Source organism: Electrophorus electricus, chromosome 19, assembly GCF_041902795.1.
Source record: "Electrophorus electricus isolate QZ-2024a chromosome 19, ASM4190279v1, whole genome shotgun sequence".
In the NCBI taxonomy this organism is placed as follows: Eukaryota; Metazoa; Chordata; class Actinopteri; order Gymnotiformes; family Gymnotidae; genus Electrophorus; species Electrophorus electricus.
In genome coordinates this window covers 18,127,664-18,143,594 of record NC_137515.1, presented here as the reverse complement: position 1 = coordinate 18,143,594, position 15,931 = coordinate 18,127,664, and the positions used below count along the sequence as shown (strand labels likewise).

General features: G+C 44.7%; 2 protein-coding genes across 3 annotated transcripts; one reads left to right on the top strand and one right to left on the bottom strand.

Annotated features, from left to right (window-relative positions):
- Positions 1 to 242: 242 nt before the first annotated feature.
- On the top strand, positions 243 to 7,113 carry si:dkey-106l3.7 (uncharacterized). Of its 2 annotated transcripts, none has more exons than XM_027006450.3 (6): positions 243 to 1,000; positions 2,654 to 2,812; positions 4,017 to 4,161; positions 4,423 to 4,499; positions 5,015 to 5,115; positions 5,872 to 7,113. In XM_027006450.3, exons 1-6 carry the CDS (start codon positions 398 to 400, stop codon positions 5,939 to 5,941), a joined length of 1,155 nt encoding a protein of 384 aa, XP_026862251.2. In that variant the 5' UTR covers positions 243 to 397; the 3' UTR covers positions 5,942 to 7,113. The 2 variants fall into 2 exon arrangements, with proteins under 2 accessions (XP_026862251.2, XP_081558757.1); XM_081702631.1 differs by having other exon boundaries at positions 2,651 to 2,812.
- A 96-nt stretch (positions 7,114 to 7,209) lies between these two features.
- On the bottom strand, positions 7,210 to 15,865 carry rnf208 (ring finger protein 208). Its single transcript, XM_035535247.2, has 2 exons — positions 14,980 to 15,865; positions 7,210 to 9,331 (listed from the first exon to the last, which is right to left on the bottom strand). Exon 2 carries the CDS (start codon positions 8,334 to 8,336, stop codon positions 7,554 to 7,556), a length of 783 nt encoding a protein of 260 aa, XP_035391140.1. The 5' UTR covers positions 8,337 to 9,331; positions 14,980 to 15,865; the 3' UTR covers positions 7,210 to 7,553.
- Positions 15,866 to 15,931: the final 66 nt, after the last annotated feature.

Here is a 15,931-nt window from a genome sequence, read left to right as displayed (position 1 = left end):
TTCCACGTACTCCCAGTTTCTGTGTTCTTTGCTCCAGGAATTCTGGCACAGAGCTCTCAGGTTCTGACATGTCGGGGCAGACAGACAGGCAGGGAGAATGACAGTGGAAGCGCGAGAAGACAAGTGTCACAATTCCACTCCAAGATGCCGTAGAAAGGAATGTGGGCAGTCCTTTTGGGATTCCTTGATTTCAGTGTCACAACCTTCAAACCTACTTCCTGCTAGCTGCAGTCAGTTAGCACCTCTCAGGTGGAATTGGTGTCTGTTCGGCACACAGGAAGGTACATGTGGAGCGAGCAAACTTCTCTAGCCAGGGTAGAGGACGGGGGTACAGGAGAGAGGCTGGGCAGCGTAGGAGAAGGCCGGGAGAGCGAGGCAGAGACAGACCTGTGGAATAATGAATCTGTATAGGAGTTTCGGGTGTCTGCTAGAGACCTGGGTCGCAGAGGGATACCCAGCCGCAGCTTTCCTTGGTGGGGGTTCGGAGAGTCGCCTAGATACTAACGGCAGTTACTCCACATCCACAGACACCGTGAGGTTCCCGGGAATCACGCTTCGGTCGGAGTCTGAGGACTCTGGCGTGGAGCTGCCGTCAGTGGCCAGCGCCCAGACCCCACTGTCCAGCACACCCATACAGACCACCGAAGATACGCCACCCTCCTCTTCCTCCCTAGGTCCATCTCGGTGCTCCTCCTCCTTGTCGTGGCTCTCCAGAGGAGCTGAGGGGTATGTGGAGTCAACCACAGCCAAGGGAGGGCCAGTGGAGCAGGCTTTGGACAGAGCTAAGCCAGCCTGGAGACAGGATACAAGGAAGAGCTCCCCAGAGCCAGGCGTGGACGAGGGTACCCGCCGGCGCGCTCACACAGTCTCCAGCTTCCGAGTGTGCCATTGCGCAGGAGAAGCTTACCAACAGCCCACCCATCAACAGGGTTCGGCAGAAAACCACCAACGAACACACACAGCACAGCCGCACGCCCTCAGTACCACAGACTTGGCAGAGGTACAGTACTCTTTGGCTCCTGCTTATAAGCTACTGCACACTGGTAATGTTGCAATGGACCCAGTTATTGTCTCCACCAAACAAAAGCACTGTACTAACATTGGTGACATTAACAAAAGATCTACACAAAAAGTTTAAAAACAGGCATATTCTAATGGAATGGTTGTAATTCTAAATAACTTGCTAATTACTTCACAGAAAGTGTTGTTTGGAACTGTTTCATTTCCTACTATGTTCGGCTCATTCACACGTTTGTGTAGATGCACAAGTGGAAACACGTGCGTGAATACATGACTGGTGGCTGAACGTGATTTCTCTTCCCCCTGGTCTGTATGCAACGCAACTTTGTCTGTTCTGGCCGAGCATACGGCTCAGTTAGCATTCCACCATCAGATTTTAGTTCACATTTACTTCAAACGTTGTGTTCTTACCTTTCCGGTCGTGATTTATGCCCTGTAACACACCCACTTTACAGTATAGACAAAAAGCATGCAGAGCCCCTGTTGGCTGGATGTTTGGGGTCACAGCCCAGCAGTGGCAGCGTCATGAACATAAACCTGCTAGCCAGACTACTACAGAGCTCTTAAGAATGTGGCTCGCCATCCAGATCTTATCTGGCCATATCTCACGTGCTACAGTCTCTAACGGGACGCCTAGAAAATGCATAGGACAGATATAGCTAGTAAAGTGACTAGCCAATGCAAAGTAGCTGTTGGGGTGATGGAGAAGGAAGGGCACGTGAGTTAACAAAAGGAAGCGTCTACCATGTTTACTTTAACTGGGCTATATACAATCACAAAAAAAAATATGTATCTGATTTTGGCAAATGTAGACTAATCATCTAAGACCAAAATCATTTAATTTGTCAACAGGACGTAAATAAAACAAGGCCCCGTGATGCCTGAACTTCATACCATATCACATTTATTGGTCTGCAAATGGCCAATTTCATAGTTTCTTTTATGACAAAGTCAGATAATTAGACGTTCACCTCTCACATACCTGAGTGAGGCAATAATCACACGTTTATTTAAAGACGTTCGCGTGCACTGTGTGCGCTGTGTGCCACGGTCGACGCTGCTGTTTCTGCAAACCGGTCGGTTCAGGTGAGGCATGACTGGAATGGGTCCAAGGCAGAGAGGTTCAGCAGGAATGCGGGGGTGTCTAGAATGCGCTCGCAGATTGCAGTGAGTGCAGGACGTGTGTGAGAGCTTTCGCATATGTGAGAGGTTAAAGAACGCAACATTTTATAGCTATTTTGTTGTCTAATCAGATTTTATACGTTCTTGGCATTTGGCTGGCAAAGGCTTGTTATCTTTTGAAATGTAAGGTGTGTTCAAATGAATGAGAAGGCACTTTTTAGCTGATTTGTTTTGGAGGTAAAAAAGTGGAGTTAGATGGCAATTCTGTCAGTTGCAACATATTAGTTTATTTAACAAAATTAGTTTTCTACCAGCACAATATAGTATCAGAAGCATTAAGGTGCAGGATTGCACTACAGAGGGCAGAAGTGCACTGTAGAGAGGTCAAAGGGCACCTTATAGGGGATGACATGTGCACCGTGCATAGCACAGGACTGGAAGCTTTGAATTCCCAGTCTCTCTTATTGATGGGGATGTGTATATGTGCGTGCGGTTGGGTGTGTATCAGCAGGCTGAAGGCAACACAGAGACGGGGCTGTCTCCTGGCCTTCTCTACCTGGAGCAGGTGTGCCAGGTGATGCAGGAGATGGCCAGGCTGCAGAAGATGAACCGGAGACTGCAGGCGGAGGTCGAGACTCTCCGAGACTGCCGGCGGGAGACTGAGAGGAAGGTGAGACAAAGTCCCTGCAGTAGATAGATGGGTCTATAGAGTCAGTCACACATCCTCAATGAGGACAGAAATTCCAAGATAAGTCCAGTTATTTGAATGGGTGCCTCTAGGTGATATATATTCAGATTGTTAATATCCCACTGAAACAAATGTAATAAATTCTCTGCGTTATAAGGTTAGGTTGAGTTGAAGGTTACTTTTAGGGTTTTATATTTAGCTAGTTGGAAGTTAGTTTTGTCTAAAAACAAGCCAAACATTTGTGCCTTAAAATTGTGTCCAGGATGACTGTAATACCTCTGTAAAATATTAGCAGATCTCTGTCTTCCTACCTGTCCTGGGTTGCCAGAGGTCATGCTGGTTTATCAGTCTCGGTTCCTATGGATGCTGCGTCTCATGGTCTCCTGTGATGAGTTCAGTGGGCTCAGGGCACCTGCTTTGTGACTATATCTGCTGTGACAGTGTCTGCCCTGAAAAGCACTAAACGAGTAGATTGAAGTGGTTGGCATGAATTATAAAACCTCTCAGCTCACTTTAGGCTCCCGGAAAAGTCTGGAACGAGACAAGAATAAAGTGCATAAAGCAGTTACGATTATAGCAAAGCCATTTGCTTTGCGCAGCATTTGTGCTGACTGTGTGCTTGATGTGCTTCTATTACCCACAGTTTTGATATGCAGTATTAACCAAAGTGAGTTGGCTTGTGCAGTATTTATCTTAGCCTAAGTGTGTTTATGCAGTATTTGTCTTAACCTGAGTGGGTTTGTGCAGTATTTGTCTTAACCTGAGTGGGTTTGTGCAGTATTTGTCTTAACCTGAGTGGGTTTGTGCAGTATTTGTCTTAACCTGAGTGGGTTTGTGCAGTATTTGTCTTAACCTGAGTGGGTTTGTGCAGTATTTGTCTTAACCTAAGTGGGTTGGCTTGTGCAGTATTTGTGTCAGCATGGCTTTTCGTTTGTGCAGTATTTGTATAATGTGATTTTTCTTTGGTATTTTTGTTAACCTGGCTGGTTTGTATCCTTTATTGGATGCTTTATTGGATATGCATGTTAAACTCTATTGGTTTGTGTGTATTTGTCATTTGACTTAAATGTTTGGATTTCTGCAGTCTTTTTGTTCATAAGTCATTTGAATGTTCATAAGTCATCTGAATGTTTCGGGGCTGTGGAGTATTTGGATTAATCTAATTGCTTTGTATTTTTTTTTGCAGTCTGTTTGTTCGCAGCAAGGTGCAATTAACTGTGCAGACGGAGAAAGGCCGGAGCTCTGGGGTCTGGAAGAACCGCCTGACTTCTTGTCTCATGCCTTCCGCCGCAGGACTGTGTCTGACACACGAGCTTTTCTCCAGCAGCAGAGTGAGTCGCAATATTTCCCCACCACAGCAACAGAACAAGAGCTTAAGGAACATAATTGTGTGTGCTGTCGTTACAATAAATGATATGGTTATGCAGCAGTAATGTAGAAGTAAATGTTTTCTTGATCTCTGTGCCAGCACTTGTGAAGATACTGTGGCAAATTCTAAGGAACCGTTTAAGTCCAGTTCAGCCATGAATCTCCTACTCCTGTTCCTACCTATTGGAGCAGTGATGAATGGGGTTGTTCTGTGTCTCACGCAGACCGAGCTAAATCCTCCAAAGGTGGACAGTTCATGTCCACAGATGTCTTACTAGAGGAACCCGAGAACATCCGGCCGGTAAGAAAAGTGCATGTGCGCTCTTTAGCAGTTTGTTTCCAAAGTCACCAGGATACACACCGAGCAAAACTGGTTATGTGTGTGTTGATCCAACATGTTGTAACGTGAGATCAGTTTGGAATGTAAATTTATTGTTGAAATGCAATTTGAGATTACCACAAAATGTAAAAAAAAAAAAAATGCAGTTGAACTGTTGATTGATTTACTAAAACGTCAACGTAACCTATTTTCACATAACTTTCCTATTGTAGTAATTAGTTACCCTATACGTTCCAAAGAAAAATTACCAGACTAATAACCAAACAACCAAATGACAATCACCAGATTAATATCTTAACTGAAATAATATTTTTTACTCAGCAAGATTACTTCAAAATTACAGTTCTGTAATTTAATAATTGTCCTTGTGTGTCATGTTGCCGTTCAGTGTCCTAACACTAGTATGAGGATGTGTGTCTTGAGTTTTGTTGTTGAATGAACTAGCTTGGATTAATTGTTTGCATTTGTTTATCCAGGCAGAGGAAACTAAGACAAGAAAGTTTAGTAGAAGCCTGAAGCTACAGATTACCTCACTGGGAAGGAATGAGAAGTCAAAACGCTCTGTGACAGGTGACAGGTGAGACTATGGCATGCTGGGTTAGGGTTAGCACTCATGAGAAGTCAAAATGCTCTGGGAGTGACCAGTGAGACTATGGCATGCTGGGTTAGCACTCATGAGAAGTCAAAATGCTCTGGGAGTGACCAGTGAGATTATGGCATGCTGGGTTAGCACTCATGAGAAGTCAAAATGCTCTGGGAGTGACCGGTGAGACTATGGCATGCTGGGTTAGCACTCATGAGAAGTCAAAACGCTCTGGGAGTGACCGGTGAGACTATGGCATGCTGAGTTAGCACTCATGAGAAGTCAAAACGCTCTGGGAGTGACCGGTGAGACTATGGTATGCTGGGTTAGCACTCATGAGAAGTCAAAATGCTCTGGGAGTGACCGGTGAGACTATGGCATGCTGGGTTAGCACTCATGAGAAGTCAAAATGCTCTGGGAGTGACTGGTGAGACTATAGCATGCTGGGTTAGCACTCATGAGCTAAGCATTAACCAACAATAGTACTAAATTCTTCACTTCAGAATGGGTACAGTTCATGATGATGTTAAAAATATATATGTTTTAAATTAATTAACTAAATTAATTGGTTACTTTAATTAAGTAATTAATTACAGTAAAAATAAATCCCTTCAGTTTGTCATATCTAAGACTTTTAATAACCTCATTCAACTAAATTGATTCCATATTGATCACTGTCCTAATCTGAAAGCACTTTCATGGTGGTGGTGGTGTTAATTCACTCTTCCTTTGGCTAATCTCATCCTAAAGCTCCAGTAGTGAGAAGACAACGTCACTAAGACAGCTGTTCAGAAGCAGGAGAAGGACCACTCGACTGTGAGAGTCTCACAGTGCCTTTAATGCAAGATCAACTGGCGGAAGACCCATAGCAGAAATGAACCTAGGGTACACTGTAAAGGAGTCAGCCCTGGAAAACAGCTCTTGTTAAAATTATTTTGTGTTTTTTACACAGATTCCAACGTCTCGAATTAAAGTTGCACCCACACACCTAGTGCTCACTCAGAGTCTCCACTGACAGCAGGATTTTGTTCGGCGGGGCTTTAATCTGTGATTAGGATACCAGGCCTGAATTATGGGATTACTTCAGGTGTTACAGCAAGTGTTCAAATTGCATCAGCATTGGTATGGCAAGACCTAATTCCTGGGTGAGGTTAGATGTGAGTTAGGTCAGTAATACAGACTGGATCCAGCCAGTTTGTTCCTGTCCCGTGTGTCACCGTGATTCAGTGTGATCTGAATTGATGTGTTAGAACTGCTTATGAAAGCACTTATAATGCCACACACCTATGGTATACCACTGCATAAGAATTATGACAGTGGAAAGAGTACCTGTTAAGATAGTAAGTTTCTCCTTACTCTCGTATTTTGCCTGTTGTCAGGACTCATTTTTACAGCTTAGGTTAAAGAATATGGATGTTACATTCTTAAAACCCAGAGCAATCTCAGTGTGCTTAAGGAAATGTAACATGTGTTGCAATATTTTGTATGTGTATTCCAAAAATCTAAGCAGAATATATTGTATGATATATTTAATATGTACCATTTTTGTCTGCTGCTAAAATAATGCCAAGATGAGAAGACAGAGAGGAGTTGTAGGTGCTTCTCTGTCAGCACGTTTCCATGACTGTGAGGTGTTCTCTCTGTGAGATGTTCTCTCTGTGAGGTGTTCTCTCTGTGAGATGTTCTCTCTGTGAGGTGTTCTCTCTGTGAGATGTTCTCTCTGTCAGATGTTCGATATGTTATGTGTTCACTTTGGAATGACTAGTTTCTTTCATGTTAAGATATTCAGTGTAAACATTCCTTTCTCTTCCTCTCAAAATAACAAAATAATCACTGATCCTTGTATTTTCAAAACATTTGCATATAATTTGTAGTGTTTATATTGTATTTATGTAATTTCTGTGTGCTTACTTTTTAATGACTGTAGTGTTATGAATATACATAGCTATATTTAATAAACAACTTTTGTCTTAATATGATTTCATTAGAACTTTTAGTTTGTCCCTGATGTGAAATGAACTGGTCTGGTGTGTTATTCGTTAGTCACTTTAGCAACCTTACGGAAGACTGAGCTAAAGTTTCAGGTTCAGACCAAGCCATTGTTTTGACATTATTCATTTATTTGCTTTATTTTACCCAGGAGGAAGGAGACAAGGTCTCCTTGGCATTCCCATGTTAAGAGATGACAAACACATCCAAACAAGAAAGACAGGGCTCTAGTTAGAGGGCGTGACCAGTTCGTACATAAAATACATTTACTCTGATATTTCATTTCTCTTTTGGCTCCTTGCACAAGTGTCTCTTTCACTTAAAAGTCCAGACAGCAACCGTCTGTGCTATTAGATCTATAGATACATCTGTGTGTGTGGGCAGGTGGGGTTGAGTGTTGGTGTTTTGGCTCAAACAGTGCCACGTAGTGGTCTGTTTTGGAACTACATGATGCCACAGGATGACAGAGGGTTGGAGATGTGGCAGGTGCAAGCCGACTGGCAGTACTGGCGCACCGTCTGGTAGCAGCTGCGCTCGGCGTCGCCGCCCCACTGCATGGTGCCACCGGGGTCGGAGGGCAGCCGGCTCAGGATGCTGGTATTGATGGCCAGCGCAGCCAGGCCATAGTCGGTGAAGAGCACTGTCTCCCGGCGGCATGTGGGGCAAGAGATGAACTTGTACTTGGGGCAGGACTCGTACAGAATCTGCAGGCACTCTTCACACACCGAGTGCAGGCAGGACAGAATCCGTGGACGCTTGCCGGCAAAGTTATAGGTGTGCCCGCACGTTGGGCAGTCCAGGGGCTCACATGGCATCACTGGCCCCGAGGACGTCGAGGAAGAGGAGGAGGAGGAGGTGGACGAAGAGCGCAGCACGTACTGGTTCACGATGACGTCGTCCATCTTGTAGTGGAACTGGTGGTAACAGATCTCGGTGTTGCTGGCCTTGCGCTGGGCCAAGTAGGCCGCTTCACGCCGGAGGACCGGTGCCGGGGGTGTTACCAGCGGACGGGCGTTGACCACGGTGTTACCATTGACCTCCAGGTCACTGCAGGCCTGGTTAGCAATGACCTCTCCTTCGCCACCACCATCCCAGGCCACCCGGGGGGGCGGAGCAAAGCGAGGCTGCGTGACAGGCACAGGGCATTCCCGAGGAAACTTCTCTGATTGGATGATCTTGACTGTATCCATTGGGATTGTCACAGTCTGCCGCCGGAGACAGGACATTCGCTCGAGGGAAGGGCGTGGTCTCTGCAGGTGTGTGTGTCTCTGCAGGTGTGTGTGTCTCTGCAGGTGTGTGTGGTCACAGCCCTGTGGATGGTATCCACAGTATTCTCAGCCAACACTCAGCCATTGCAGGGGACATGAGGGCGAATGGTTTTGTCCATTGTTCCAATAGAGTCTCTTACTGGTCACACCACAGTATGTCTTGCTGTCTAGATGTTCTAAATGTTTTGAGATGTTCAGTCTACAGCTCTGAGACTCCTCTATCAGAGGCTCCTGTCCTGCCTTAGAACAAGCTGCAGTGTTCAGATGTCTGCAAAGTCAGTAATGCGCAATGTTTAGTAGTTCAGTATATACAGTAGTTCACTATATACAGTAGTTTCCAGTGTGATGACGTGCACCCTGTTTATTAAAACTTCACTAACGCGCAAACTCTAAATCAGTTTTACAAATGAATGGCTTAAGACAGCATAGCACGTAATAGCTAATTTCAAATATATGTATATGTAATATTCAAGCTAATACTGTATATTCCTACTTATAGTAACAGATACAATAAGCACCAACAAAGAAAGTCCCTTTAAGAGGGCCTTATAGAGGGAAATTTCAAGCTTTGTGTTGTTGCGTACGGTCCTGGTAGGATGTCAGGTTCTAAATGTAAGTGATGTCATGTGTATTGGGAGGTTGCATGGACACCACTGGCACAACCAACTTCACGTCCTTCCACTTTCAGAGTGAAGCACTGGAGAGTCTGAGATAACACTTCGCCCACCGGGGTGTGATAAGCAGCAACTTTTTTGGGAAAAGGAAGCAAAGCAAAGTTCTGGAAGATTCTCTGGTGCAATACAGCTTGTAATTCCTTAAGAAGTGTGTCTGTGTATGTGTGTTTGTGTGTATTCTGGTCTAAGAAGGTGTGTCTCCACTAATGTTAGGTGTGTTATGAGTGTCCGAGGAGTCTAGCCAGGTCTCATTTGTCCGCGTGGCTGATGCATCCTTTTCTGGTGAGAAAGAGAAAAGAACCCAAGAGATAAGAAATCAAAATGATAAAATGACAAAGCAAAACTATTTCAAACTACGTTTATGCCTGCAGTGACCATCTGCAGTACACAGTGTTGTGATGATTTACAGCAGGAAAACATTTTTAAAAAAGCCCGCAATCACAAGTCAGTAGAGGCAATGTGAGTTCATACAGCACAGTTGGAACTGCCGCTAGGTGTGCGGTGGTAGCTGGGAGCAGACAGCACTCCCCAGTAGTCCCAGTACTCCCAGAACTCCACAGGCCAGCACACCATCAGCCGTCCTGCAGGGAACGCTGGGCCCCACGGAGCCAGAGACTGACCTGGCTACAGTACGGCCAGCTCCAACACTACACAGCGCACTCTGCAGACTCAGTTCATGCAGTTTGTAGCAGAAGCTCATGGACCAAGCACACAATGAATGTTGTGAATGTTGTTGTGTAGGTTTGTGGTGAGTCACAACCATATGAACAGCTCACGAACAAATGGTATTTAGTCTGTGGTATGAAATCTAAGATTTAGTCATCTGTGAAACCTAGAGAATGTGTCATTTGTGTGTGTGTGTGTGTATGTTGTGTTTGCTGAGAATAGAAAAAGGTATGCGGGTATGACACATTTGGAATGGACAGGGAGCAAGAGATGGAGAAGACAGGGAACAATAGAGACAGAGAGAGGTGACCTAGATGATGCTCAGGGAGTTTGTTTGGGCAGGGGGACACACAGAGAGTTGTTTTAGTTAGAGTTGCTATTTTTGAGCTCTTTATCTCTCCAGTTTTACAGGCGTCTCTCCCCATACACACAAAACACAAACTTATCGAGTCTGGGTGTGTGGTGATTTGGAGGCATTATGTGTATATAATGTAATCGACTCTCCGTATTAAAAACCTCTACTTCTCCAAACCATCCACATGGGCAAAACACAGGCACATTATTCTTATAGCACGTTTCACAAAAAACGGCCATTTCAGGTGTAACGTATTCATCGCTATCCCTTCACGTTCTCAGCTGACCTAGCCGGGTTTCTCAGATGTCCAGCTGTGCTTAGTCAACCGCACTATCAGAGCATACATGCAGCCATTGGTCTAACATGCCTTCAAGTGCGTCGGGGTGTTGGGAGTATATGCGGTGCACTGTCGTGCATTTGCTAGTTGCCTGCGAGTCTTAAAGCCTCGAGCTGCCGCCACTCACGTCTGCTCTCGCCGCGTTGCGCGGTACCGGAGGGCCGCTAACTCTGGAAAAAACCGCACACGCGCGCACACATATGACAGACGGAGGAGTGCATCAGCTGGTGTACAGGCGTCAGAGCGGGTAAGAAGGGGCAGCGAAATGCAAAATGACCCTTCAGTTGTTCTTGCAATTATCTCTATAAAAAGCTGGAAAATGGATCTCATATATATATATATATATATATGTAAAACATTCTAATACAAAGCCTGATACCCACACAGGCTACTGTATAATTATGTATTAATAAACCAAAGTGAAATTATTATTGTTGTTGTTGATGTTGATTAAAAAAAATTTAATAATATGAAGGTAGCTAAGCCACCATTGGTAAGCACAAAGTGGAGTCTTACCATTTGATGGCTAATTATATAGCAGAAGCAGGCTAGTGTTCTAGGGTCCCCGGATATGGACGCCGGGCTGGTAATCAATGTCTAGTGCTGGCCAGAGGTGGCTCAGCTATGATCAGAAGGCGACTGGTAATGAAACATACTGTGCACGTAAGATGTGAGAATGCGGGGGAATGAAGGGTTTTATAATGGCCTGTAGGACACGCACTAATCACCACACACAAGTCTGCAAGACACACACTAATCAACACATACAGATCTATATGCCAAAACATGTCCACAGGACATGTCCACAGTATTCACCACACACATGGGCTACAGTGCACACTATCACCTTGTTTCTACACTGAACTGTGCACACCAGTCCCCAGAGGAACACTCATCCAGCGCATTCACTTCCCAGCCGGAGATGCCTGCCTGTACTGGCGGACTTATTTACGCTTGCTTGATGTTTACTTTTTTCTTTTTTTATTCACTCGCTCAGGTAAATAAAACTTCTTTGTTTTCAACTGCACTCACGCTTTGCTCTTTCTCATATATATATATGTGTGTGTGTGTGTGTGTGTGTGTGTGTGTGAGTAAACAACACACGCACTTACATTGTCTGCCTACTCCACCTTGAGGTTAATTAAGCCTTCAATAACTGCACACACTCAAGACTCTCTTGCAATTCTAGAACATTCTTGGTCACATTCCCCATTCACTCCCACAATCACACACCACACATATGTACAGAAAACAAAAATAACACACATATACACACATACACCTCCCAGAACATTCCTCAACTTCATCCTCCTCTCTGTCTCCTCCATCTGTGCCTCTCCCCTCTCTAGCTTTCTCTGTCTGAGTTTACATGTGAAAAAGTGTGTGTGTATGTGTGTTTCTGTTTGTTTGTGAAAGATGCATTCCACCTGCGCACTGAGACAGTCAGAGAGAGAGCAACATGTCTCATGTGAGATGCTATCAGTTACGTGCCTCCATCTCTCCATTTCTGAACATGTTACGGGGCTTGTCCTCGGAGCCCAGCTCAGACCACGCTGACCCACCCGATACACGCAGTGATTAGAGATATTTCTATCAGGACTGTTGGACTGACTCTGAGATGAGTCACTTGCCCACAGTGGGCAGCTACCTGACGTTCATGACAACAGGACACTTGCTTTGCTTTTCTCTGTGTGGTGACACACTGTAAATAAAAGAATCCCATATTACAGTGACCATGATTACAATATTGTTAATATGTCCAGAATGTTAATATATTCAAAAGATGTAGCTTCTGTTGTAATGTTGGGGATACACACTCATTAGCTGTGTGCTGGACTGTAATTTCATATCTGGGTTAAGTTATTCCGGTTTTGTTATTTCTGGGTTGTGTTATTTCATACTGTGTGTGTGTGTGTGTGTGTGTGTGTGTGTGTGTGTGTGTGTGAGTGTGTGTGTGTGTGTGTGTGTGTGTGAGTGTGTGTGTGTGTGTGTGTGTGTGTGTGTGTGAGTGTGTGTGTGTGTGTGTGTGTGTGTGTAAGGCACAGGTCGTGCTAGTTGTGGGGGAAGGCTGTGGCTTTTAATAATTCAGTGCTCGTCATTGAGAGCAAGCGTCAGCCATTTTGCCTACAGTTCAGTGAGAACGAGAGGAGATGCATTCTTTGTTCTGACTGCATGTGTTGTCAGTGCAGCTCCAGTTCACAGTGTCCTTAACAACATACATTCACCTCTACAACACTAACACCCACCTTTACAACACCAACACTCACCTCTACAACACCAACACCCACCTTTACAACACCAACACCCACCTTTACAACACCAACACTCACCTCTACAACACTAACACCCACTTTTACAACACAAACACTGACCTCTATAATACTAATACCCACCTCTACAACACTAACACCCACTTTTACAACACTCACAGCTACAATACTAACACTCACATCTATAATACTAACACCCACTTTTACAACATTAACACTCACCTCTACAATACTAACACTCACCTCTTCAATACTACCACCTACCTTTACAACATAAACACCCTCCTCTAAAACACCAACACTCACCTCTATAATACTAACGCCTAGTTTTACAATATTAACACTCAACTCTACAACACCAACACTCACCTCTATAATATTAACACCCACTTTTACAATACTAACACTCACCTCTACAACACTAGCACCTCTACAAAACTAACACCCACCTCTACAACACAAACTCGCACCAATACAGCAATATCACCCAACTTAACACTATCAGCACATACTTGGCTTCGTATCTTTGTCATCACATCACTAACACTCAACTCTGCAGCACTAACTCCCACCATAATAAAAATAACACCCACTTCTACCACACTAACGCACGTTTGCAACACTAACACACAACTTCACAACATAAACATGCCTATAGAATGATGACAGTTATATCAACACTCAACACTCACCTTTCTCACACTAACAGTTAACACTACAACACAACTCACCTCTACAACACTAACCCCCACCTTTACAACACCCACCTCTCCAATACTAACATACAATTTCACAATATAAACACTCATGTTTAGAATGCTAACACTTGCCTTTATAACACTAACACCCATCTTTTCAGCAATAACACTCACCTCTACAACACAATCAACCTTTACTAATACAATATTGACAGTCACATTTTCAGCACAAAAATTCACTTTTATAATACTAACACTCAACCTTACAACAATAACAATATAATTCTTGAAGCCACAGATACAACACTGACATAACACCAGCACGAGCATACCTTAACAATCATAATAACGACATGATACTACTAACAATAATACTTGAACAATCTCATTTTTACAAGAGATATTAAGGATATCATAACAAGAAACATTAGTTATTATATCACTCTGTCAAATAATACTCTTACTGGGAAAAAAGCAAACAAAAACAACAACCACAATGCATTCATCTTCACAATAATGGCATTTATGATGCTTTTACTGAAATCTCTGTTGTCAGTTCAGTTAGATTAATACTCACCAACACCCTGAACAACAACAAAGAATGGACTATATTAACAACACAACCACAAATAACTGCAGCCAGCACTGACGCTTACTCAAAACCTCGTTACCCAAAACCTCGTAATAACAAACCACAATGATTATAGAGCCATTGCAACCACCCATTATTCAACAGAAGGGATAAATTACCACTGACTTTAATTAAAGCACATTACCCAGCTTAGATCTTCAGCAGGTGTTTGGGAATGATGCCACTCACAACCCTCCACACACCCAGGGGAGTGCCACCAGGGGCTGCCAGGGCTGGATGAGCTGACTGATCAAGGCTATTGATTGGGAAGGTTTTGTGAGAGGTGTGTGCCGGGGAAGTGCTGGGGTCAGTGGTACAGGCTGCTGGGGGTTTGTGGCTGGGACAGAGTTGTGTGTGTGTGTTTGTGTGTGTGTGTGTGTGTGTGTGTGTGTGTGTGTGCCTTTGTGCCTGTGTGTGGGGGTTATGCAATAGGAGCAATGCATAAGCAGGATGGACTGCAGCAGGCAAGCATGGTCAAAATGGAACTTCACACACACACACACACACACACACACACACACACACACACACACACACACACACACACACACACACACACACACACAGATCTCTTTCTGTCACCCTGTACATCACCATGTGTCAGCCAAAATCAGATTCTGTAAGATGACTGTGCACATCCCATGAGTTATTGATGTAGTGTGTGCGTGTGTGTTGCACTAATTTCAGTGTGCTCAACGTGGCTGTACTGAAGCAATCACCTGAAGACAATCGCAGATCCACACACACACTCACATACCCACACACACATACACAGCTACATAAACATGAATGCAGTATCACACACCTGAAGATTCAAAATGACCTGCAATATCATCTAAATACAGAAATGAGGCAAATTCCTTTGGAATTGGTGAAACTAATCAGACCTAATGAGACCTTCAATAAAAACAGTAAACACACAAACATATACATATCATACTACAAGAAATAACCCAAAACAGATACACACCTCTCTTCCTATGTTGCTGTACCTCTGTGCTTGGTGTGTGCGTGTGTGTGTGTGTGTGTGTGTGTTTCTCTTCGGTCGGTCCAGTTGGTATCCGTGTTCAGTAGTTGGCAGTGTTATACAGTGGACAGCTCTGCGTATCCTTCCTTCCTGAACATGCTATGCCAGTGAGGATGATGAGGGTAACCGCAGTCTTGGATTCTGAAGAAGGTCGCCTGGCTCCTGTCGCCACAGTCAAGGTTACTCTTCCATGTCGTCCAGCAGAGCAGAAGCCCGGTTACGGAAGGTGGGCGGCGAGAACGCGAGTGACAGAGCTCATGCGTTTCTGGGAGAGGAGGTGGAGAACAGGGTGGAGGATGTGAGAGATGGAGGAGGATGTGCTGGCGGAGGAAGGATACGCCACAGTGCCACACACACAGCCAGCCGCACACGCACGCACACAGAAGGCCGATGGCCGAGTCCTGCCGCTTTGCTTTCTTCTCTTCCCTCTCTTCTCTTCTCGTTCTCCTGTTTACAGTCTCCCTCTACCCATCCCTGTAGTCCTCTGTTTGGTCAGTCTGTCACTCTTCTGTCTGTCTGTCTGTCTGTCTCACTGTCCTTCTCTCCTGCAGTCTGCTCTGGCTCTACGCTTCTGTTCTCAGAAGCCGTTTGTCTCTACAGTGCCTTCCCCCACACACACACGCTCGCTCTCTCTCTCGCTCTCTCGTTCTCCCTCCTGTCAATGGTTCTCTGTGAGTGTGCACAACCTCACACACACACACACACACACACAAACACACGGGCGGGCACACTCTCACACACCCCCTCTCACACACCCCTCTTGGTTTCATCCATGTGTGCACATCTCTCTCTCCCCCCTCCTTGACTGTTTCCTCTAGCCTTCACTCATTTACTGCTTCTCCCTGCTCTCTCTCTCTTTCGTTCTCTCTATCTCCCACCCCCTTTCTCACTCATT